General features: G+C 34.4%; 3 protein-coding genes across 3 annotated transcripts; 2 read left to right on the top strand and 1 right to left on the bottom strand.

The window, feature by feature from the left end:
* Window positions 1-777: 777 nt before the first annotated feature.
* On the top strand, window positions 778-17,065 carry HELRODRAFT_189608 (hypothetical protein; the record flags this gene model as incomplete). The annotated part of the gene is made up of 23 exons (XM_009030814.1): window positions 778-934; window positions 1,199-1,275; window positions 1,562-1,792; window positions 2,895-3,063; window positions 3,337-3,877; window positions 4,001-4,244; window positions 4,497-5,619; window positions 6,084-6,187; window positions 7,124-7,227; window positions 9,806-10,028; window positions 10,238-10,332; window positions 10,760-10,826; window positions 11,157-11,279; window positions 11,488-11,617; window positions 11,848-12,002; window positions 12,274-12,357; window positions 12,471-12,701; window positions 13,161-13,271; window positions 13,582-13,687; window positions 14,485-14,648; window positions 14,751-14,865; window positions 15,147-15,216; window positions 16,225-17,065. 23 exons carry the CDS (start codon window positions 778-780, stop codon window positions 16,523-16,525), a joined length of 4,725 nt encoding a protein of 1,574 aa, XP_009029062.1. The 3' UTR covers window positions 16,526-17,065.
* On the bottom strand, window positions 17,056-22,940 carry HELRODRAFT_108152 (hypothetical protein). The gene is made up of 11 exons (XM_009030813.1): window positions 22,630-22,940; window positions 22,013-22,058; window positions 21,710-21,774; window positions 20,901-20,961; window positions 20,544-20,622; window positions 20,043-20,122; window positions 19,435-19,484; window positions 18,779-18,846; window positions 18,595-18,660; window positions 17,740-17,845; window positions 17,056-17,297 (listed from the first exon to the last, which is right to left on the bottom strand). Exons 1-11 carry the CDS (start codon window positions 22,725-22,727, stop codon window positions 17,138-17,140), a joined length of 879 nt encoding a protein of 292 aa, XP_009029061.1. The 5' UTR covers window positions 22,728-22,940; the 3' UTR covers window positions 17,056-17,137.
* A 1,335-nt stretch (window positions 22,941-24,275) lies between these two features.
* HELRODRAFT_164862 (hypothetical protein) lies at window positions 24,276-26,715 on the top strand (the record flags this gene model as incomplete). Its single annotated transcript, XM_009030812.1, has 5 exons — window positions 24,276-24,370; window positions 24,672-24,868; window positions 25,053-25,665; window positions 25,895-26,190; window positions 26,342-26,715. The coding sequence occupies 5 exons, from the start codon at window positions 24,276-24,278 to the stop codon at window positions 26,713-26,715; spliced, it is 1,575 nt and encodes a 524-aa protein (XP_009029060.1).
* Between the last annotated feature and the right edge of the window lie 222 nt (window positions 26,716-26,937).

Below are 26,937 nucleotides of genomic sequence, written 5' to 3'. Positions count from 1 at the left end.
GCTGCAGTGACTTGAAGAGTGGAATGAGGCCAGCCACGTGATATGTTTGAAGCCATCTTGCCTGATGTTGTTCCTTTTTTACGAGGGCATAGCTGTATGTCCGTTATCCACTTACATATATCTTTATCTCGTGCTGGATTGTACTGACACGCCGTGTTCTTGCTTTCTCATTGCATGTACTGTTCAGCCTGTAAATGACCCTTCAGCGATTTCTCTTTATTAGTTTTTAATAAATATGTCAGCGGTAAGGTTTTCAATTTTATCTAATCACTATGTAACCATGAAAAAAATTGGCTAAAAATGTTATCTGGACGACAAATAGCAATAATTTTTAGAGTAACTTTGCGTGATCACGTCTATATTTAGTTATATTTAATTTAATTATACTTAATTTAATTATATTTAATTTAATTATGTTTAATTTAATTATGTTTAATTTAATTATGTTTAATTTAATTATGTTTAATTTAATTATACTTAATTTAATTATATTGTCATTCAATTATATTTACATTTAAATATATTTAATTGAATTGTAAACCTCAAAGAAAGCCAAATTGTTAAAAAAACTTTAATTCACAAGATGTTATGACAGTGATGATGACATGTGGATGGTGATCAAATAATTTATTATTATTATATCATGAAATGATGACGAAGACGATTGTGCCCACAAACCTGACTTATTTTATTTTATTTAGAAGTATATAAGTGAGTGTATGTTTTTCGCGCCCATCATTTTTTTATGTTTATGTTTAACAGGTGAACAACGAACCGATGCACAACTTGGACTACGAACAGGCTGTTGAGGTTTTTAAGAACACTGGACAAGTGGTCAGGTTGAAGATGGAGAGAAACTTTCTACCCAATTTCAACAGCAACAACAATGTTTGTGTCGTTTGTACTACTGGACTTTTAAAAAATTATATTTCACGTAAATTTTTTGTAAACGTTGATTTTAAAATGACGATTGGACATTGTTATTAAATCTGCAAATTCAGCATTTATTTTGGCAGCAACAGCAGATGCAGCAGCAACAACAGCTTCCCCACCACCAGCAGTATACACCATCTTTAGCATTAACAAACGATGATGTGTATAATGGTGAGATTCTTGATTTCGTTTCGTTTCTAGTTTATTTTATTTTTTTTATTGTTGTTGAAATGAGGTCAATCACGTAACTTAGCAACCACTGCAGATGACCAGCAGGAAGATACCATCAAGGAGCTGCAAACATTCTGGAAGTCGCAAGTGGGCAGCAATTATGACATCATCGTTAGTTCGAGTCGTTCTAATTATTTTTTACTTGCTTGCACTAATTTTCACACTTTTTAAAAACAATTCGTGAGTCGGCCTAATCAGAAATGATTTTTAAAATGTGCATGGCCGGTGTTCATGGACCTGAGATTATTTCAGAATTAATAAGCTACGCAAACTGTGTAAGCGTATTGCTGGATTGCCTTGTTGAATGTAACCCACGATGATGAGGATGAATTGTAATGAGCCGGCGTGAATCGAAAGTGATGATTGGATGGATGACTGCCTTCCATGAAACCTCCAGGTGGCCAAAATAATGAAGCAATCAGACTCGAGCTCTCTTGGCATTGGATTGGACACACGTACCATAAAGAACATCAAACAGAAAAATAATGATGATGATAATAACAACGATGATGATGATGGCGGTGGTGATGGTGGTAGCGATACATACCGTCATTATTTGGTTAACATTAATCCAGATGGAGTGGTGGCCAGGCAGGGGTGTTTGAAAGAGGGAGATCTTCTGTTGCAGGTCGGTCAAAGTTTAAATGCTTTTCGTAGTGGGCTGACGTGTCGTTTCAAATATTTGCCACTGTCTCGACCAGTTTGTTACTTTACAGTAGAGCCCTGCGCGGTTGGAATTTTCAAAAACCGCAACCGCACTAAATCGCAACATTTAAAACCGCACCGCAACCGCACTGCCGAAAACCGCAACCGCACCGCAAGAAATGAAAAACAACATTAATGCTTTTATTGACATTATAAATCATAACTATCTACATTCAAATCACTGTTACTCTTAATAAATAACATTTTGGCTTCACATTTGCTACAACAGATAAATGATTTAGCCACGTTTTTAAAATAAATTCTGCTAAAATTTTTCCAAATTTCACTTTTAGAATTTTCTTGCGCTTTTAAAGAAACTTTTTTGCTTTTGGACATCATCAATTTAATCAAAAATTCTTTATCAATTACATCTACCTGTGGATCAACTTCAACATTTTTTACCTCGGACATTTTTATAAAATAATCGATAATTAACCACGCCGTAAATAAAATAACTACTTCTTTCAAAGTAAACAGGAAAAAGAAAATGGTTGCTTCAACGGCTTCCAAAGATATTAAGATTTTTCAAAGACACTTATATAAAAATTATTACAATGATAATGCAAATTTTTAAAATGTTATGGACGAACAAAAATATTTAACAAAATTTTTGCGGTCACCGCGGTTTTGATAAAAAAACCGCGCCGCGGAAAAATCGCACATTTCAAAACCGCAACCGCGTAAAACTGCATGATTTATGCACCGCAACCGCAAAAAACCGCGGTTGCGGTGCGGTTTTTGCGGTTTAAATTGCTAACCGCGCAGGGTTCTACTTTACAGCTTACATGCTCTTATATCTAACGTTCCCCGTTATTTTGTATTTTTAAAGTCAAGTTCAATTGTGAGGAATTATGGCGATTATTTTAAAGACACTTTTATTTTCAGTTCAAATTTTTTATTGTGTTAGTTTATTATTATTATTTGTGATTAATTTGTTAAATTAAACTAGATTAAACTAGACTAAATTAAACTGAATTTATTCTGAATTCAGCAACTTTTAAATTTACTTGAAATTCATTGGCCAGGTGGACCAGTATGCCTTGTTCGACATGCCGCACGCACAAGTTGTTCACATTCTGAAGAATCTTTCTCAATTTGTCGTCATGGTCTGTGGACGGCTGTCTCTGGATGGTGCTGATGATGATGTTGCTGATGCTGATGATGACTATGGCAGACCAGTTCAGGACGAGGCAAGTAAGAACTTGCACCATAATTATATGCATGATAGTCATAACAGCAACAACAACAGCAACACCAACAGCAATGAAAATGTTAATAATAATAGCTCTCAAAATATTACCCGGACCACTGTTAATGGTGGCCATCTAGCGGAGAAAGATAATCACAATTACTACAACGGAATTGTTAATGAAAGTTTTGTAAATGATGAAAATATTACCATTGTTGCAACAATATCAACAACAACAACATCATCAACAACAACAACAACAACATTTAAACCTCAAGCGAAATTGAATGCATCAAACTCGTTGAAAAGTGACGACATCAAAATTCCGTTCGCTTTGAAAAACAATTACATCGTCGGAAGCGGCACTACATCAACAGAAACTTTCAACCCGGCTAATATGAAAAACAGATCAAAACCTCTCAAACCAGTTCTACTCGCAACTGCGCTGAATGCACACGGAACAACAACATCTACATCGACCATAATATCTGAAACGAACTCCTCAAACTTAACAACGCAGTTCACACAAAGTTCAACAACAAATTTTCACAATCTGACAACAACTACTTCAACATCAGCAGATGCCACGCAATCAGCATCACCTGCCTCGAAAGACGTTGCCACTGAAGACGAAGTTTGGGACAGTTTCGAGCAGTTGGCTCTCATTTCGAACGCCGGTCCACATATCAATGAAGATATTTTAAATAGAGTTGCACTTTCAAACGGGTTCGTCAATTCAAATAACTTCGAAACTGTTAATGGTTACATCGAGAAATCTGCATACCACGAAGACATGAGCCAGCCAATCAGTACTACCAGGTACAATAATAACGACATCATTATTAGTAACGATGTGCATGATGTTGTTAAATGCATGAAACCTAATTATATCTATGCAACAAATAATAATTTTAATAATGTATGCAAAACCATTCATCACAGAGCAACAGCTGACGTAAGAAACAACATCACCGCCAATAACCAGCCAGCAAGTGATGGGGTCGCTAGTTCAGACATGGGCAACAAAACGAACAGCAACTTCAACACGAACGTCATCAGGAGGAAATCCTTATCAGACCCGCAAACATTCTCCAACCTGTTCAGGAATGGATGGAGTGACCAACCTGTCTACGTGGACCTCTTGAAGGAGGACCGGGGACTGGGATTCAGTGTTTTCCATTACTCGGTCTGCTCCCTTCGTTTTGTACTTCCATTCATTTAACTGAAAACACTTCTATTTCTTGGCTATCGTTTCTTCTTGGGGATCATTTTTTGTTGTTGCACAATCATGTTGTAGTTCATCATTCAATGATCACCTATTTAAAATCAAATGAGTGAATGAAACAGCTGCATAACCATTTTTCAACTACTTGTCCATCACATCTTTATACTTTTGCATACAGCAGCAAGTATTTTATGTTTTTTTTTAATTTTCAAGAGCCCAAAAAATGGCGAAGCACTCCTGACAAACGGCCAAGCAAAAACGAATGACGAAATAGAGAGCTTAATTTTGATCCGCAGCTTGGTGGCTGGAGGTGCAGCAGAGGTGGATGGACGTCTGCAACCAGGCGATCAACTCATTTCAGTCAACAACACTCCGATTCTCAGATCCAACTTGGAAGTTGCCCTGACGGCTTTGAAGCAAGTTCCGCGAGGCCTCATAAGGATCGGAGTCTTGAAACCTCTGAAGTTTGAAGATGACCAGTGTATGAAATTCGGTGACGAGATTCTCAAAGAAAAAATGGTCGAAAATGACGTTGGTATTGATATAACTAGTCTTATGATAAGTCCTATAAAGGATACATTGCTTTCTAACAGCCCAACAACCGTTGAAACGACTAAATTATCTCCCACAATAGCGACAACAAACTCTAGTTTCAAAACTCAAAATCTGCCGCATGATCAACCAGTGAACTTACTTTTCTATCCAACGGCTACTACAGTATTTTCAAAGCCTATTGCAACGGCCTCAGCAACATTATTAGTTGACAATAACATCACAATTTCATCTTCTAATTCAAATTCGACCAACTCACCGCCGACTAAAACACCTCCTGCCATTCCGCCCAAACCAACAGTCCGCAAATACTCCCCAGTCTCAACATCTGCAGCCACGTATCCAACAACATCTCTAACAACAACAACGTCGACATCATTTGCAACTGCAACGAATACGACAGCTACCATAGTTAAACCTGCGAGGTCAAAGCATTCGAGTGTCAGTTCATTAAATTCATCCGCTGTATCGTCAACAGGCTCGATGCAGACCGAACAAAACTTGCCAACATCAGTAACGATTTCAACGGAAACACCTTTAAAATCATCTTCATCGAAACTAGCGCCATCCACTCCAACAACTCCTCCAACAACATCAACATCAACAACTCCTACAACAACAACATCAACAACAACAACATCAACAACCATATCACCACCTCGAACAACGGCAAGAACGTCGACAGCAGCAACAGCCGCAACAGCAGCAGCATTGAAACATCTTGAGAAGAGATTGGTAGATGTGCAGAAGAGACCAGGTCAGAGTCTGGGGATCACTATTGTGGGTTAGTATTGACCACTGGATTGAGGACTGGTGATGATGATTATTATTTCTGCGTTGTTATAACCAGGTTCGAATGCTAAAGTGATCTCCGCATGTGAGGCCATGCGTCCATCGGTTCACACTTTTTCACACACGCCGTGCGAGCGAGCATATTTTTTTCGTCTTTTAATATGCAGATCTGACATGAATGAATGAATGAATGAATGAATAAATGAATGAATGAATGAATGAATGGATGGATGAATGAATGAATGAATGAATGAATAAATGAATGAATGAATGGCATGTTATTCTAGTTTTCTAGTTGAACATTCGTGCAACGAAGGCTGTCCTATCTCCACCACAAAACACAAAACGCACACTTATTTTGTATGCTCGCGCAAGCACCGCACACATTATTAATATTATGTTAATTAAATTTTTTTTTTGTTAAATACGAACCTATTCAACATTGATAATAATTAGGGGGTCGTTCCATCGGAGGCCTGCATGATGGGGTATATGTGAAGAACGTTAATGAGAAAGGGACGGCCTACAAACGATTGAAGACTGGTGACCACATATTGGAGGTATTGGGAAAATTATTATTATTATATTATTATTATTGTTATTACTATTATTATAGATTTTCTTTTCCTTTCTTTTATAAAATTTTATAAATTATTTACATTTATTTTTTTACACTCTTACAAATTATTAACAATTTTTTTATTGATTTCATTTTGATTTTATCTTTTTTGTCAATAAAAGATTGCTCCCATTATTATTATCAATTGTGATAGAATTACTGAAAGAATCCTATTTTTAAAAACTAACATCTTCTATTAGTATTCATTCCTTTTCATTAATTATAACTTTATTTTATTTCATCTTTTTATTTTATTATGTCGATAGTTTAATAGTTGATTAAATAAAAAGCGGCGTTCGAATTTTCTGCTTTCGAAGTTGGCCAAATTATTTAAGGGTCTTTCGAGTGTTACGTAATTACGTAAGGCTTCAATGCCAGGGATTTAAGGTGTAGTACATAACAAATTATTGTTTTTATTTATCAGAAATAAAATTTATATTAATTTAGATTTTATATATAATCTACAATTTTTAGTGTAGTTTTATGTAGAATGATACACCAGACTCATCCGTGTAGCATTTTGAAAAATGATTCTTTCCTACCTATTTAAAATAAACAATACAATGAACTTGTATTAAAGCTTTTCTGAATTAAATAAATAAGCATGTAAAATTTTCATTAAGGAAATTTTAGTTTTGTTTAGGAAGAGTTTTGTTGAAACGTGGAAGAGGTCACTGGAGGGCTTGAAAAAATTCGTTTTTCCTGTCACGTGATTTTTGATTGAACGGCCTCTCATCGATATTATGTTTTTATTTTGGATGCATTTTTCGTATGAATATAAAAAACAAAAAAAACCAAAGCAACCTTTTAATGACTTTTAAAGAGTATGCTTCATTGCATGAATGATTTAACAACGTTCTGCAAAACATGCACCAAGGTGAATGGAATGAACTGCAGGGATGCCAGCCACGAAGAGACGGTCGAAATGATCAAAAACGCCTCCAGTCCCGTCTGGTTTCTTGTTGAAAATGATAACTTTGATGCAGGTGAACATTTCTGGTTTTTTGGTTTGAATTGCTCGATATTTCATGCAGTGGCGTACCCAGAGTGGAGTAGGGCGGTCGTGGGGTGTTTAAATGAGCAGTGGCGGATTAAGGGGTCCGAGGGCCCTCCTCGTTATCCACAGTCAACAATCAATTTGCTGTTCTTTTTGAAAATGTAACCAACATATATTATATTGTTTAACTTATTTTCATACATGAACACAGTTTTTATACATGAAAACGCCATTTTTAATAGGAAGATTGACACAAAATTGTGTAATAAGCCAAAGGGTCGCCAAGTAATTTTCCAGTTTTTTGCACCATCCCCTCTCGTTAAAAAGTTCACTAGAGCCACCCTTGAAAATGGGTACGAAAACGTGAAACCGCTATAAATTTAAAAAAAATTAATCATTACTTTATTCCAAAATATTTTTTATAAAAATGTTTTTAATGGATTTGTGCAAGAACTAACCCAGCACCATACAAGCTGAGTTGTTTTTCCAGATTTGCGACTGTTTACTGGTCTTATGAAGTTATGTTAATATGGAATACAAACATACGCAAACATGGTAGGTAGAGGGGGAGCGCCGAAAGGATTTGATGCCCCTATCTGCTGTCACCCTTGGTACGCCCCCAATTTTATATTTATTTTATTACCTAGCTTAAATTAACTTTACATGTTTGCTATTTATATATCTGTTTTCTAAGGAATTTTGTAACAGATTTTTTATATAACTTCCTATTGTTCGATTAAGCTAAAAATTTGGCAATATGCTCAACTCGGACAACAATGCACGAATTAACTAACGACTTAAATTAACCAACTATTTTTGAAAATTGAGAGACTTGATGAGGTCAATCAATAATTTGTTAACTTTCTAAAAACCTAAAATGTGCAAAAGTAGTTCAGCAGTGATATATATCTCAGGAACGTGTCATCGAGGTGTATGTTGCGACATGGCAGTGCCGTGCAACTGAGGGCTTGCGTCATAACGTACCTGCTGCATGGCCAGCGTGTTGCACTGTTGTTATCTTCATGTTGATGATGTGTCAAAGTTTATTATTCGTCCGCTGACGTTCAACCAGTACAAATATTTTCGCCGTAATAGTATTTTTCATTTTTGTTTCTGGTGTTTATTCTAAATCAGAGAATTGTTTTTTTTACTGTTTTGCTTTAAGGACGTTCAATTTTATATTATAGACATGCAGTAGTCTGCGAACATGGTATGAATATTGCACGTAATGTAAAGCAGCTTTCTGCATTTGTTTTAATTGTTTTTCATGTTTTGGCATTTCGAATCAGGCAAAATCACTGCGATGCACAATGGACAGACACATTTATAGCGTATAAACATTACATACAAAAAAATAGTAAATGTTAGATGAAAGATTTTCAAAACAAATATGAATATAATGTTGTCCAGGTGTGGCGCGGATCTGATTATCACCTGTATTATTTCTCCATTCGTGTCGTTCCATCTAATTACATTATCCTTATAAGGAAAATTTAACTTGCATCTAGAATATATATATATATATACGTGTGTGTGTGTGTGTGTGTGTTTGCGTGTGTGTATGCATGCGTTTTTTATTTTTGTTTAAATGTTTGTGTTGCTAGTTTTCTTCAATGCGCATGCCAATAATCATTCGATAATTCGATGGCTGGTGTATGGTATGGAATGCATTGAATGGTATTAAATGCATTGAATGGTATGGAATGCATCGAATGGTATGGAATGCATCGAATGGTATGGAATGCATCGAATGGTATGGAATGCATTGAATGGTATGGAATGCATCGAATGGTATGGAATGCATCGAATGGTATGGAATGCATCGAATGGTATGGAATGCATCGAATGGTATGGAATGCATTGAATGGTATGGAATGCATCGAATGGTATGGAATGCATCGAATGGTATGGAATGCATCGAATGGTATGGAATGCATCGAATGGTATGGAATGCATCGAATGGTATGGAATGCATCGAATGGTCTTCAAAACGTTGAAACAATGCGATGCCATTCGTCGACGTTCATTTGTTGATGGTAGTGCACGAATGTTTGCATCGACAATCTCATCGAACACTATTTGAAGCGTCAGTGGATGCTTCTTACAAAAATGATTCCTTCCTACCAATGAATGCACGGTACAGACTGTATAATAAATGAAACGGCTGAGTTGTCCGTATTCACTGCATTGGTTCTTCCAGTCTACATTTGTATGAATTTCCTTGCATTTTGGGATATCTTGCTGACAAACTCTTGCATAATAAAACGAAATATTTTTAGAGTTTTTAAATTGTTTTTTAGATTGTTTTAGATTTTAAATTGTTTTTTTAATAGTTTTTAAATTTAAAAAATTAAACTTAAATTTTTTAAATTTAAGTTTTTAAATATTTTAAAGTTTATAATGTTATAATTTTATTCAAATTGTCGTTTAACAATCAATTGCTACTTTTCAAACTTTTATACCAAATGGAGGAAAATAACTTGGGTTAGTCAATTAATATTTTCTTAAATTCGATGTCGATTATTTTCATATCAAAATAATTTCATTGAACTTACCAACGTGAACATTTTTAGAGATTCCCGGTCCCATCCAGCAGAAGTATGGTCATTTGAAAGGCACGTTGCATTCCATCAACATTGTTCTGGAATCGCCTGGATCTAGCTTGGGATTGATTCTGGCGGGAAACAAAAATTTGGATCAGATGAACACCTTCGTGGCTGCAATCCAGAAGGAATCTGCGGCTGAAAACGATGGCAGACTGCAACCTGGAGATGAACTTCTTGAGGTTCATCCTAGGGCTTTTCTGTTCAAATATTTTAAATATTTTTAGAAATTATATGCTTTTAATTGTGAAATTTTTTTGTTGATGCTTACAAAAATAAATAATAAATATTTATTTAATTAGTTCAACAGTAGCAAACGTATTTTTTTTAACTTTTTTATAATCTGTGATGTAAGCAAAAGTTTATAATAACTGATCAACCGAATTTCTAGATAAACGGTCATGTTGTCCATGAGAGGAGTCACCTGAACGCATCTTACATCATCAAATCTATATCTTCGCCAGACATCAATATCGTCTTTCTCAGGTTCTCCCACAAATCATCAGTCATTTTCTAACATCCCAACATATTTTTATTGAACAGCAAATTTAGCTATATCTCTTATTCAGCAGTTTTTTGAATTTTGAGTGATAAGATGTAACTCCAGTTTATCAGATATTTGTTGAATCTTTGTACTAAAACATGCAAATAAAACTGAAAATTTTTGAAATACTTGAATGATTACACGATTTAGGTTAATTTGATATGAGTCATCAACAAGTTTGCTGAATATTTGAGTCTTATTCAAGTAGGCAAGATGCCCTACTCTAAAATTGAAACGCTAAATCTTTTTTTTCAATTATGTTTAATGTTCAAATGAAACGAAACAAGATTTATTCTGTAGCCAAAAACAGATAATGCTACAAGGTCGACCAGTATAAAATTTCAGGTATTTGTATAAAATATTTTTAAGATCTCCGGAGAACAAGGAGAAGATGGCGTTGAATCCAAAAAGTCCATTGTTACAGTCGAAAATATTGGTTAGCCAGTATTTCCTCAATATTTTGTCCGTCCATGATGTTAAAAAATAATTTGGTTGTTCAGTAAAAATGATTTATCATTCTTTGGGTTAGTGTTTATAAAGTTTAAAGTTTCAAAGATTTTTCCCATTTGGATTTTTAATACCAATTTACTCAGCAGGCTCCCAAATCAGTTTTATCGATTAAAAAACGGTAAATACAGACAAGTTTATATTGACGTTAAAAAGAACAAAACTTATGATCGTTTATATCTTGTCAAAAACATGCTCCAATTTTTCTTTTTTATTTCATCGACAGCAAATAGCATTTCCATTGTTTGTTTCTTCACAGGACAAACCAAGATTAAGCTTGGGAAACATCGGGAAAGAAAATGTGGACGATTCCTCCATGCTTCTAAAGGTGAAAAAGGAAGATATAAAAAAAGCCAAAAGTTCAGAATATCTTCATGTTCCGGTTGGTTAAGTCTAATTAAGTTTATTTCTATTTATTAACTTTGCATATCTAGTTAACCTGTTCAGTTCTACCTACTTCGATATTTTGCATTGTCCTACACATTTAAACAGCTATCGTTTAGCAATTTTGTACTTTAAATTTGTGCATCGGTTTGAAGTTAATTGAACTGTAACTCGTCGAAAACTACGTCACCGAAATTTACTCGCAGGGTGTTTTGCCGTTCACCATTCCTCCACTGTTGAGTGCGAGTGAATCAAGCCACCACAGCTTTACCACGCTAGCCACATCTTCGAATGAATCCTTGAACGCCAGGAGGGGTTCAAATGATTTTGTCAATGGTGCGTTATTATGGAATGGTTCTTTTGTTAGCTTGTGTTTACTTCGTTTGTATATGACGTACGAACACAAAACCACATTATATTATTGGACCGCATACATGATTTGTATACTTACTTGCTTTAAAATAAATGAGTAATGGGATGTTATATTCTAATGATTGAATGAATGGTACTAAATGAATAACACGTCAAACACATACACACGACATTACAATCACGGACGAATGAAGCAAACGCATCGGTCGGCAGCAGACGAGGAAGCAGAGTTTCTCTGACGAACGAACTGGAAGATTTGAAACAGTACGATAATCTGGAAACCATCGAACTTTCCAGGGAGAACAATGAGCTTGGAATCAGCATCATTGGCGGCAGTGATACGTTATTGGTGAACATCTCCAGTTGTCAGTTGTTTCAGACACATACATATCACACTCTGCACTTAGATAACAATGAAGCTTGCATACATGAATTCGTACACGCAAATACACCGTACACTAGCACATGCCAGCATAACGTTTTTTTTTTACTTGTAAACTCACACACCCATTCGGAACGCACGACCACAAAATATTAATGAGCCGTACACATAATTTGTATACCTACTTGCTTAAAAATGAACGAGTAAACGAAGAACCACACACAAATGCAAACTGTAGGGAGCCATTGTGGTGAATGACATATACAAGAACGGGGCAGCCGATAAAGATGGCAGGTTGAAGGTGGGAGACACCATTTTAAAGGTAGTTTCACGTTTGTTTGAATCTTATTTAAATTTCTTCCATATTTGTAAGCACCAATTTATATGCACCTTTCCGCTCACAAGCAGCATTCAAATGTTTTCTAAAATGCTAAGGTGAATGGCACAAACACCGAACTAGTAACTCGAGAGATGGCCATGACCTTGCTGCGCCAGGGTCCGGGGAAGGTGGTCCTGATGGTCAGCCACTTCAAAGGGAACGACCAAGCCATTAAGGATGAGTATTATGATTACTTGAAGATTGACCTGCACAAGAAGCCAGGTCAGAGCATCGGGATCACCATCATCGGCAAGCACCAGGACTCGGACGTTCATATTTGCGATCTGGTTGGTCTTTGTTTCTTTTGTTCTCTGGAACTTAGTAACATTAAAATAAATTAAAGAATAATTTTGTATAATTTTTTAAAAATAGTTGAAATGTTCATAAAGTAAATAAAAATTTACTAATGTAAAATAAAAAATGCAGAAATCACATACATACACTATGATGTAGTGAAACCGGTTATATTAAAGATAAAAAGTTAGAAATGGTCTTTGTTTATTAAGCAAATTCTATATTGCTAGAGGAAGCTGCAAGTTTTATTGCAAATTTTACATTGGGTGCATGTTGAACCAAATTAACAAATATGTTTAATGTGGGCTTGCAGCTGCAGCACTGAAAGCCTTCACCTTGACTCCTTGGCTGCTGATTATCGTCAGATAAGAACTTGAAACTGTTGAAAATTTTGTTGAAAACTACGAATCATTTAATTCTCTCTTTTGAATTATCCCTTGAAACGCCTGCAGGTTAAAGGGGGCTTGGCGGAAGCAGATGGTCGTTTGAAGCCTGGCGATCAAATTTTGATGATAAACAAGCAAACATTCAAAGGCCAAGCTGCAGCGGCTGAACTTCTCAAGGTTCGTTTCTTTATAACGGCAAGTTCTCTCACAATAAATAGGAGTAGTACTTATAACAACCGAATGTGTTACTTATGGAGAAGATGGACACAAGTCCATACAAAAATGCCGTTCTGTTTTATATAAGATAGCTATTTTGTAACCGGGCTCGCTATGACGAACCTCAACTGCATTCATAATTATAAATATAGTATCGTAGATAAAGGCAAGGATTAATAACTATTCGTGAGACATGAACGTAGTAATCATTTCCCCACTAGCAATGTCTTTTTATTTCTTTATTCGACTGTTGCAATTATGAACACTGCAGACAGCAAAAGGCATCACGCTGTTGGACGTGAGGAGGCTGAAAAATGACAAGTCATCATCCCGTCTCAGTGACTCTGGTTCCAACATTCCTGACAAACTCGCCAGACGTATGTTGACCGGTTCCCTCCATTCGTTCATGTATCTTAAGGCGTTCAATTTTCTGCATTTCAGCTGGCAAATATTTTCATTCTTTAGAACGAATTATTTACTATTTGAGTGAATCAAAATTTTAATAAATTTTCTTCCTATACACTTACTTCTACGAAGGTTTTTAAATGTTGTCAACCTAGTTGTTGTCATTGTTTCATTGATTGACACCTCAGTCACAGACCTCCAATGATTGCAGCACATTTCGTTTTTTATGTTTAACATAATGTTTCGGCTTATTTCAATTAATATGCATGTTAACGTCATTAATATTCCGAATCAATTTTGTTATCTACGATTTATTACTAAATTATAATAAATGGTTTGAACATAGAACTTAGCACCAAATGAAAATATTAACAACCCCGAGTTTGTGAACAGTTTTAGTTATCGTAGCGTCGCAAATTATAAAATTTCATCAATACAACACAAAAATTGATGATTGCTTGATTAAATTGATTGATTGAATTGATTGCTTGATTAAATTGATTGATTGAATTGATTAAATTGATTGATTGAATTGATTGATTGAATTGATTGATTGATTGACTGATTGATTGATTGATTGATTGATTGATTGATTGATTGATTGATTGATTGATTGATTGATTGATTGATTGATTGATTGATTGATTGATTGATTGATTGATTGATTGATTGATTGATTGATTGGCTAATGATGGATAGCTATTCACTGGTACAGAATAAAACAATAACTGGCATAGCAATTGTTCTGAAGTTAATTAAATGTGCTCAGGACATCCGAACGCCAACCTAATAAACGTGAAACTGACACGTTTTGAAAGAGGGCTGATCATGTTGGATCTGGAAAGCGAGGAACTTGGTGCTTTCGAACAAGGATTTCAACAAACCTCTATTAAGAACATCAGCGGACATGAAGCCACCTCCAGAAGATTTCATGTTACCCTCTTTTTTATATTATCAAGTTATAATAATATTTTGCCGAATATTTAACAGCAATGGTAGTTTGAAATTGTTACGAACGAAGTCACGTGATTGCAGGTGAACGACTACATATTGAGCGTGAACGAGCAGACGACTGATTGCATGTCGGCCAGTGACGTCATACGATGCATTCAAGGGGCACATGATGACGTCACTCTGGAAGTGTTGCGAGGTGGCTGATGACGATTCTTACTTCTATAAACTTTTAAAGTTTTTTCTAATTGTTCATAATTTTCGTTAAATGTTGGACTTTTCAGTCAACTGCTCTTTGTCATTTTTTAACAATAATAAACCGGCTGTCGTTTTGGAATTCATTACTATCATTACAACTCACAAAGATTTCTTCCTATCTATAAAATGCTCACAAGTCTGCAAGCACCCTCAACTGTCTCTCCTCTCATTTAACTCATTGACGTTGTGCGGTTTCTCATCATAAATTTCATCATTTTATAGAATCAACGCAGAAACAGGACACGAAAAAATCAAAGCAGGCATTTGGTTTCCACCACGCTAATTACAACAGGTATTTCTGAAATCCACATTCAACTTGATCATTCAACTTAAGCTTGTATTATTTTATTATTATTCATTATTCATTTTATAATAAACTAACTGTGCGTCCCGACGCATCATTTCGCCAAACTAATGCGTAGACTCAGTTGTTCAGACCGGCATGTATAATTGTGTATTTAATATGCATTATAGCTTGACTGGTGAATTATTGTTAGCAATAGATTGTTTCGCGTCAAATGGTCATTTTTTCATACAACCGCTCAATAATAATCTTTCAGATCAATAACAAGTTTGACATTGGTCTATCTATACTCTCTATAGTCAGATATTTCTACGTATATTTATTACTTCTTTAAAGTTTAGCGAAGATATTTCAAACTCAGTTGTTGTCTAGACCATATTCGGGGAATGACGTTGATAGCGAGCTTGCTGTACATTGCTCAGTGCTGAATAGTTGACAGATTGAAGGCAGCGCCATATTCGACGAGGATTGTCTATAGAACCATATCAAGGTGGAAAACACTATGTTTTTTGTATCTATCACATCTGGCCTCATTGTGTGATACCTCGGAATAATTAGCCAAACGTTGTTGCGTTTTCTCTTCATTTTACAATCCGAGCGATGCTTGTGATGAATTGTGGGGCTGGGTAGAAAAAACTGAAAAATTTGCATCATAGCTAACAACAAACGAATATTAGAAGCTATCAAGAAATTTAATATGATATCAAATATTCATTTATTTAAATTCACTCCTAAACGTTTTTAGAACAAATAAAAATACTAATCGATAAAATTTAAAAACTCATTCGGTCGGAGATTTCCCCCGGTAGCATGCGAGCAAAATGGTCGCACATTCCGTCGAACTAATCACTGCACTATAAAAAAAAATATTAATATCGGTAATATAGCATTATGAAGAATCACAATCGCAACATAAACGATTACCTTATTGATTGTACCCGTCATTAAGAAACTTTAAAATTTTTAAAAATGAACATCATTTCATGACATGCGCAGGGAGAGGCCAGGCAGCGATGGGCGCCAGAATAACGCGGAGGACCGCATAAAGATCGTGACGCTGGACAGAGGGGCTGATGGATACGGCTTCACCATCGTTGGAGGGTCGGAGAAAAATCTTCCGATCTACGTAAAAAATATTTTTGAAGGCGGTCCGGCACACAGGGATGGGCGCTTGAAGAAGGGAGACATCCTGGCAGCGGTCAATGGAGAGTCGTTGCACGGTTTGAAGCATCATGAAGCGCTCAACTTGTTGAAACTGCAAAACAAAACTATCATATTGATGGTCATCGAAAGATGAGTGCCAGCATTCACGATAATTGGAGTTAATAGATTTGTTTATTTCTAAATTTTAATATATTCGTGATAATTTTTGAAATTATTGACTCAATGATGATTTTTTACTTGAAACTGTCGGTAGGTGTCACGAATTTCACGTAATTGTTTGTCACCGTTTTATGCACATTCCGTTTATACACACCCTTCGTTTGGATATAATTTCTTTAACATATGCATGCATAACTTTTAAATTTATTTCTGGTTAATAACTTTGCTACGACATTCCAGAACTTGTACATTAACGCTGATTACTCCGCCATTTAATTATCATTTATGTTAATTATTCTATGTTGATTATTAATTATTCTCCAAATGATCGTTGCCCTCAACTCTTCTGATCAATGTGAACTTTCGACGGATTACTCAGATTTAGCGAGTTTCAAGATCATTACACTGTCAATTAATTTAATTATATAATTTTAGCTTTATTTTTTTAATTTAAACACCTTTCAAATTATTTGATTTACAATTGATAAATAAAACTAAACCCACGATTTTTCATTTACTATATTTATTGAACTAATTACAAAATTAACAAATAATTTACAAATAAATTAATTAATTAATTAACAAATTATGAATTAGTTGCAACGGTCCTAAGAATCAAGTCCATGCCATCAACTTGTAACGTTTTGAATTCTCGCGGAAAGCAGTCGAGCACCATGATATCTTTGCAGCTGTTCTTCAACTCAGCCAGGTATCCGAACCAATATATCACCAGTCCCGTTCCAAATCTGGATTAATTATTTGTTAAGTTTTATTAAAACGTCACTGACAGTTACATGGAAGAGACCAGATGTGGAGTGTTGCGTTGGTGTAGTGGTTAAGGTGTCTGGCCCTGCTGTTGCAGTGACGGGGTTCGAATTAAAAAAAATTCCCGCATTCAACGTCTGATGGGCTGATTCGTGTATATTTGCATGCATTGTGTTGATACCTCCGAGAAGTAAAGGTCTGATACACTCTTCTTAGGTTCAGCACGCCACAAAAACCGCACACGAATACGTGCAAAACGACGCACCACACACGAAGCATGTGATGGGCGGGGATGTTTTTGTCATATAACCGAATCGAACCCGGTCACTGCACGCACTGCGAAACAGCACCAGGCGACCTTAACCACTAGGCCATCAAAACACCAAATAATGAAGATGGAATTTAAAAAAAAATAAGAATGACCTGTTTGTGTAGCAGTTCAATTGTTCCTTCACGTACTTCTCATGAGATGGCACGTCGCCAAATAAGGCCTTCGATTCAATCCAGTTCACTATATGTCCATTCACGGCTGGAGAACATTTCATCTAATCATTCATTCAATTAAAATTTAATTATCCATTTATTAATCATACGGGAGAATGTAGCTTCCTCACATGGGGATTGCAAAAGGGGAGATTTTTATCTTGCTGACAAAGCCAAGTAAAAAGGATGTGACTAAATGGGAGAAGGAATGACTAACTGGAATGAAATTTTTTTTACCGAAAAACAAAATGTTTTAAAACTGTATTGTAAAATTGTACGTTTGCACTTTTCAGGCCCTTGAACTCGCTGCAACACAACTTACAACATCACTTGCAAGGTCTATCTTAATTAGTACTTCCAAAATGGATTCCAACTTCCTATCAATGAAATATAGGGCGACGGAACGTTGAAGGTAACATCGAAAAATTCGTTGCAAACAAATTCATATTTAGAAAAAAATTTGTTAACAAAAAGGAGAGAAATGGAAGGAGTGTAAATGCTTTTCTTGGAGCTGGAAGATAATGAGACCTGGCTAGTGAACGGCACGGTAGATATGTAGGAGGAAATTATATATATATGTATATATATGCATGCAATATTCTCCTACATACATCGATGCATATGGAAATTTTAGAATATAGAAGATCCAGCAAATTTATATAAATTATTTTAAAATATTAAAAACAAAGAAAATAAAGTTAGGGTTACAACTTAATAAAAAACAAAAGGGCCAACAACCCTCAACATCAGCCGACAACAGCCAACCAATCAATCACCAGTAAACAAACAACCAACCAATAGGAATCTGCAGAATGGTGTCAGGTGTCTTGTCGTAACCACGTGACCTCATCTGGTACTCATCTGTTGTGTGGCGGGTGATGGTTTGATCAGTTCAACGCTTCCAATTGAGGTCATTATTATCATTAATCAATTGAAATTTCAAACTACATTAACATTAAAGCAAAAAAAAATTGTAAACCTTGGTATGGAACGCCGTGCTCTTGCAATTTGTTCTTCAGAATTGTTTCGTATTCGTGGCCGAGTGACCTTCGAATGCAAAGCACAAAAATGAGTGGGACGGAACATTCATCTTCCATGAATCACGACTTATATACCACCATGATGAGAATAATAACCCAACGAAGCTAAACTGAATCAACCAACAGGTCGACCGATGTCTGCGAGTTAGTTTGCTTTCGTCTCAACGCTATTAAGTGCTTATCTGACTTAATTAGAGGCTATATCATACGTCCCCAGCCTACGTAATACGTGTTTGCGAGTACATACAAGTTAGGGTTATGTGTACATGTGACTTCCAGTTTTACAGAGAAGTATGATTGAACTGCGACGTATAAGCATGGCATGCACAGTGAAGGACACTAGCGAGCTTAAAAGCATTCAACTGCAAATTACTAGCAACTAATAATATTCAGAAACTAAGACTGGATTCGAAGCTGAGCAACAGATTTTATAATGCTACTTTTACAAACCTGAATTAAAACTTGGAAATAAATTACAACCCTTCAAAATATAATTGAAGAACCATGCAAACAACAACACACAACACAAAAACAAATATAATAACAAAGAACAACACAACAACACAGAACAGCACCAAACAAACACTCTACTAACATCTTTATCGACTCAGCAACAGGTCCATAGAAATCATCCACAGTGGCACACTTGAAAATTTGTTTTTGAATAAAATTAAATAAATATTGGTTGGAAAACAGATTGCAGCCTCAGTGAGCAATTAATGCAATCCATTTTGATCTAAAATTTTCAAGCTGGAGAATTATAAAAACTTAGAAAACTTAATATTAATTGAAGTTCAACCCGAATATCAAGAAATCATCCGGTAAAACAATACTGCAACTTAAAATTCCTAACATCACATAACTTGAAGACTGTCTCTTAACTAATAAAACAAACTTTGAACCCTAAGTAGGTGTAGGATTCTTGCATACATGAAAAATTAAATAATATGAAGCATGTCTGAACACTTCATGAGACTACCATTGCAAAAACAACACAACAACATCACAACACAACAACATCACAACACAGCAACACAAAACCATCACAACAACACAATAACAACACAACAGTACAACAACGCAACAGCATCACAAAAACACTACATCACAGCACAACAACACAACATCACAGCAACTCAAAAACATCCCAACGACACAATAACAACACAACAGCATCACAACAACAACACAACAGCAACTGACCCATGAAACATCCCTGGCGAGAGCTTCGTCTTCCAGCAGGTCCGGGTTCCTCATTGCAGAGTTCACGTCTGATTTTGAAGCTGGAATAACAAAAAATTTAAATCCGTCATCACATTTATCAAACTCAACAACGATCTCATGGAGTGCAATTAATTTATATGGTGACATCTGGTTTAGTGAATAAACTTTGTGGTTGTTCAGTCTTAGATTGATACATCTTGCAACCATCTCGCAACCATTTTGCAACCAGTGTCTGAGTAGGAACTATTTAAGGGACTCGGAGTCAGATGGATATTTTTCATCCGACTCCAACACCCTGCTCGTAACGTGTTGTTGCAATGATGTGATACCATCAACGTTTCAACAATATCATTCTATGAGCAAGAGCAAATGAAACATACCAAATGACTTCTGGAAAAGATAACAAAGATTTACCAAAATAAAAAGTTGAATAAAAAATAAATTATACAAAATAATGAAATAAACAAAAGGGGAGCTTACGACTCTTGCCATCAAATTTGCTGATGGCCAGGTGTCTCTCCACGATGATCTTGGCCATCAAGAAGGGTGACAGGCCCACCTGGATTCAATTGAATTCATTCAATCAATCATCTCATGGGAAAAAACATGCAATCGTCTCACACAAACAATTGTCGATACGATTAATCAGAGTTTAAATTTAATCCTTGAGGATTTGAATAAACAGATAGTAATTGTAATAACTAGATATGCGAGTAAAAATTATTCATTTAGGTGAAAGCCCAATAGTCCAAACATTTAAGCGTTTGAAAATGTTGAATAAATGGAAAAATTTTTTGATAAATGGACGAATGAATGAATGAATGAGAAAGAAATAACTTGGTAGGCCATATTTTGCAGAACACATGTCTTCTGAGCACCCTCCTTGAATTCTAAATAACTTCAATGATTATTATTTATGTTAGTAATTAGTTGATGAATGGATGAAAAATAAAAGTGTAGCTGTCGTTGTAAGATATTTTAAATAACTTGGAAATAATCAAATGTGAAATAATAAAATAGAAATTTGTGAGCAGAAGTTATCTCCAAATTTATTAATTGTTGAGAAGTGATGATGAAACTACAACATTGAGCACTTAAAATTTGTCTGAGACCGATGAAGAAGATATCAAAGGAGTGAATGATGCAAGTCACATGAAGCCAATGTTATAATGTTAATTGCTGAATAACTCTAGAATGTTTATCGAAATTTTTTTTTCAAGAAATTTAAACTTAACAAAACTAAATTTTATAAAAACTAAACCGTAAAATAAAATAAATATAAAAAAATTAAAAAAATAAATAAATATACACTCGAGTTTTTAAGATAAATAGATTATCAGATCCATTACAAACAAGAAACGAATCATGACTTTGGTGTTATCTTTACTTATTTTTTATATTTCCTAGGTACAAACACTCGTTCATTCAATCAAACAACTGAGTCTGAAAGAAGGAAAATAAGATTAGAAAATGTCAAGTTGGCCCCACCCTGTTCAATTGTGGTCAGTTGTGAGCCAATAATTTAAAAAATATTCAAAAACTGAACAAAAATTTATTCAGATAATTAATAAAAATGAAAAACAAAATTTTTTTACAACAGTCAACATTTCCCACAACAAGACAACACAAAACAGAAGAAAACATACTTTAAGTAATATTCATTGGTCTTCTCCAGTGAAGTATGCAGATGGTGGGTCATCTTCATCTTCTTCTGCGGACGCCAGAGGAACAGAAATATTATTTTCAAAACAATTAAACATAAATAAATAAATAAATGTTAGATGTATTACCAATAACAATTTTAATATTTAATTAAATTAATTGTACATAACACAGTGGCGTTTAAGTTATAAGTGCTTGTCCTAAATAAATTATTTTTCACAAATTCAATAATTCATTTAATTAGATTAAAAATTATTATGTCAAAAATTTAAAAAATGCAATCAGACTTGGAACTCCTGGTTGAAGATGCTGTAAAACGTGTGCCTGGAGTGTCTGTATTTTTGAAGGTACAAAAAGTTAAATGAAATAAATATCCCATGATTTGGTTTGCTTAATAAAATTTCATCCTAATCCTTATAAATGACTTTTCTATAAAAGTACAAAATGAACATAACAATAAATTAGATATTCTGTTAATAATGAATAAAAATTACTGAGATGTCTGCCGTACACAGTAGCTTATGAGGGTCGATGCATCACATTACAATTTCATTACAATGTAATGATATAATGATTACATGATATGAGGTAGAAATAAATAAAATAATTATAAATACTTATTTTAAATTTTAGTAACAAAAATTGGCTTTTTTGCATATTATTACAATTACATTTATTACTCTTCTTATGTCTTGTGAAAACATTAAATAACGATTTTAAACAATCTTTTTTTATCATTTTATCAAATTAGTTAGTACAAGTACTGCTTCTTACAAATACAAACAAATTAAATATTAATAAATAAACTTTATTTATAAAGTAAAACATAATAAAATTAAAATAAAAACATCTGATCAGGATTACGGAAAAATAAATGGCGGATGGAGAGAGGAGATGGACGAACCCTGGATGCAAGATGAGCAGGTCCTCAATGCACTTCTGCACGTTGTGGAAATTCGAATGAACGAAAGTCAACAATTCTTTGTAAACACTTCGTTCCATCGTTAGAAATTGTAAAGTATAAAATTTTAATTTAAATATATTATTATTACTAAAAGTTAAAAACTTAAAAATCAATTTCAATCAAAAGTGAATATTAAATTAATTAATTAAATTAATTAAATAAAATCTTTATTTAAAACAATTTAAACTCAAAAATTAAAATTGAACTTAAATCGCAAACGTTTCATGCAAACGCAACAAACAGCAACACGAAAACCGCGGTACTTGAATGAAGCGTTAATATAAATAAACTTTTGTTTTCCAAAGACATAATATTTTTAATAATAGTTGTGTAATATCTTTGTTCAAAACAAACATTTCTTGATTTTTTAGTTCTTGCATACAGTCGTTAAATTCTGATATTTATATACAAATTGCTAAATTTTATTAGACGGTGTATCGTATTCAATCATTCAATCAATCAACAATCAATCAATCAATCGGTCGGTCGGTCGGTCGATCGGTCAGTCAGTCAGTCAGTCAGTTAAACAGTCAGTCAATCAATCAATCAATCTGTTGAACATCGCGGAAATAGCGCTTTATAAGCTAATTGATTGATTGATTGATTGATTGATTGATTGATTGATTGATTGATTGATTGATTGAATCAATCAATCAATCAAGCAATCAATCAATCAATCAATCATTCAGTCAGTTAGTCAGTCAGTCAGTCAGTCATTCAGTCAGTCAGTCAGTCAGTCAGTCAGTTAGTCAGTCAGTCAGTCAGTCAGTCAGTTAGTCAGTCAGTCAGTCAGTCAGTCAGTCAGTCAGTCAGTCATCAATCAATCAATTAGTTTGTAAAGTGCTATTTCCGCGATTTCCACGGCGTTCCTCGATAAATTTTGCAAACAGATGGGTTTTGAGATCTGCTCTAAACTTTGTAAGGGTTAGAGAAATAGCCAGAGAAGAAGGTAGAAAGTTCCAAAAAAAAGGGAACTTTCTATTATTAAATTTTAAGTCTGTCCAGCACATACAAAAACATTTGCTTCTTTGATTTTTAATTTTTTGATCTTTTTCGTTCTAATTCTGAAGTTACGTACATGTTTGCTTATTATTCACAGAATAATCGTTCATTAAATTAGTTGATTTTCATTTGCCAATTTTTTTCTGTGATATTGATAAATTTACTTTTTTTTTATAGCCTCACATATAGTTTATATATATTAGATATATATTTTTTATTTTGAATTTATACAACAACGACTGACACTTTGAGGTGGTTTTATAAATCATTTGTAACTAGCGAGTAAAAAAATATAAAAATGTTTTATTTTGCTTGGCCACGTATAAATGTGGTTTTAGACAAATCTTTTCTTTAAATTGTTCTATTTGTTATTATCACAGTTCAATGCGACGTCATTTAAAAATAAGTTTTAAGAATTCGTTTCATTATTTGGAAAATAGATTGAAATATTATTTTTTTTATGCAATTTAACTAAATTTTGAACGAATATATTAAAAAAATTTTAAACGAGTTAAATTTGAGCTTCATTGTGACTCGCCGATAAAGTTTCCATATTAATTGTTAAGTTTAGTAATCACCATAAAATGGATAAAATGTCCAAATCTGAATACAGAGACAATTTCACGTGCAACGAACTTTCATACACCAAGTCCAACCCTCCCGACTGCCAGTGTGCAAAGTACTGAACAACGTTATGTTTCATAAAATTTTAATTTCCCGAGTTAACTTTTAATTTCATAAAGAATAAATTAATAAAACAAGAATGTTCCAGTTTTATTACTAAAAAAATTACCTGGCTTGAGTCAATCAAATGAGAGTTAAGATTGTTTGACTGAACAGATGAGAGCAACTGTGTAAATTTTCAATAAATAAATAAAGTGGCCTTTAATTTAATTTTTATTGATATATTACATCGATAAATTTGCTCAAGTCGATATGTCACCAGTAACGTGTGTTTCCATCAGTTACACCACGCACAGATATGTTGCCAAGTGGCCCTGCCAAGCAGTTGAGAAGAGATCGTGCGACTTTGGGAAAGGTTACCCAGAGACCCTGCGATCGATTGCTGACAAGTACAGAGTGAGTGTCGAGAGAGAAAAAAGCAGAGCTTTTGAAATTATGAAGAAACTCAAAAAACCTGTTTGCAATGCTGGAAATATTCGTTGTCACGTACCAAGTTGGTTGAGTTTTTAAGGAATTTAGGTCTATGTAAAATAGTTAAATTGTACTTGCATTGTCGCTATGTTATTTGAAAATTAAATTGAATTTTGCATTACTAAAAAATTTGAAATCATTTTAGTAAACCTATAAATTAAGTTGAATTACCAAAAAAAACTAAAACGGTTCTGACATTTTTTCAGCCACAAACATCCCACGGTTGAGATGTTCTTTGTGTAAAAATGTTGTCTGCCACGTAGACCAAAACAATGAGTGCATATGTGAAGACCAGCCAAAACTCACTTCAGATGACCCAAAGGACACCCAAAAATCGAGAGAAAAAATGCAAATTCCTTTTTTTAAACAGCCCGCCAAATGTCGTCCTGTGGATGAATGGGAAAAAGAGGAAATTGAATGTGGACCACACGGCTCCATGCTTTTGTATCCTAAAAAGATAAAAATAACGAAAGATCGAGAAGACAACAAAAACCTACAACAACAATTGCTGCACATCTATCGTTCACAGCTGCAAACTTCTCAAAAATTGTTGCACATAAAGAAGATGCAGCATCAGCACAGTTTTCTCTTTCCACAAGGTCAAGAGTTCATTGATGATGTCAAACAGCAACTGGAATCACCGCCAACCAATTTGAAAGAAAAAATTAATCAACTGAACAGGGAGCTGATGAGAACTAACATAACCAAACTAGAGTACCACATCCTGCGGCAGAAGATCATGCAACTCATTCAGGAAGACGTGGAAAAGTGCAGAGTGCAACTTCAACCTAACAAATCAAAAGAACTTATTACTAAGAGGTTTTGAATGTTGCTTTGTTATTTCGTAACTACAATTTTGTTATTTTTTTTGTTTGTCTGCTAGTTTAAACTTAAAAATATTTACTTTGTAAACAATCATTTTTTAAATACATTAACCACGTCTTCACAAATTTAATTGCACACTACATACGTAACGAAATATATTTTCAATCTGAATATTAATATTGTTGAAAATAGTATTTTTGTTACTGGCTTCATTTTATTTTAGGTTTGGGCGAAAGTGTCACGAATCTGAAAGAAAAAAATTTGCAAAGTCATGCTTTAGATGCCAGGAACTTTTGAAAGAGCTGAACATGCTGAAAAGCATGGAATGCAGGCACATAAATAAACCGACTTTTTTTTGTAAAAACATTTTTAAACAACAACTTCTTGAAAACGAAAAGCAGTTGATGGCGCAAATGCAAGAGCAACATCATCATGATCTCCGTCAAATCAAATACGTGGGCGACAAGGAACAACAAAAGTTACAAATTCCCAATGTTTGTTTTAATCAAACTCCAAAAGGTTGTGCTATTTTTTGAAACCTTTTTAATTTTCATAAATTTTCATTTTTTTTTATAACTGCTATTCTATAACTGCTGAGTATCAAATGTTAACTTTAAAAATACCTGAGCTGTAATGCATTGATCATATACATATACGTAATCATGCATAGAAGGAGGGAAGTACAACGACAAAGAAATAACCTGTTGTCCTGCCTCTCCACCTAATCCTCCACTTTTGCAACAGTACGTTTATGGATGCCCAAAGAAACCCCAAGAACAACAACAAAATCAGCCGTGCAGTTGCAACGCTGAAACTCAGCAGAAACAACTTCAACCAAAAACTTGCAGCAGTTGTAATCCAATGATGAACGTTGTTCGAGAATACTCCAGAATGAAACAAAGGGAACCCTACCACGAATGCTCCCAACACATTCTGAATGATGACTCCTTTGTCAACTTTCTGGTCACGGCACCAGACATTCACAAACTGAGGTACATGGAGAACAACTATATGTGCAGAGATGATTGGTACACTGTGTGCTAGCTGTAAATGTTTTCACGCCAATCTTAAACAATGAATAAATTTATCAATGTTTATTGTTCTCGGTGTTGCTTCTTTTTTTGCTTTTATAAAGTGATGTTTTTTCCTTGTTTGACTTTGCGGTTGTAAAAGATTAATTCGAAAAAATTAATTGTTCACTAGAAAATTCGGAAATTAAATTCTATATCTATAAACAGAAATGTTTTTAAATTCACCATTTTGAGC

Source organism: Helobdella robusta (genome assembly GCF_000326865.2).
Source record: "Helobdella robusta unplaced genomic scaffold HELROscaffold_7, whole genome shotgun sequence".
Classification (NCBI taxonomy): Eukaryota; Metazoa; Annelida; class Clitellata; order Rhynchobdellida; family Glossiphoniidae; genus Helobdella; species Helobdella robusta.
This window is presented reverse-complemented; position numbering and strand designations above follow the sequence as displayed.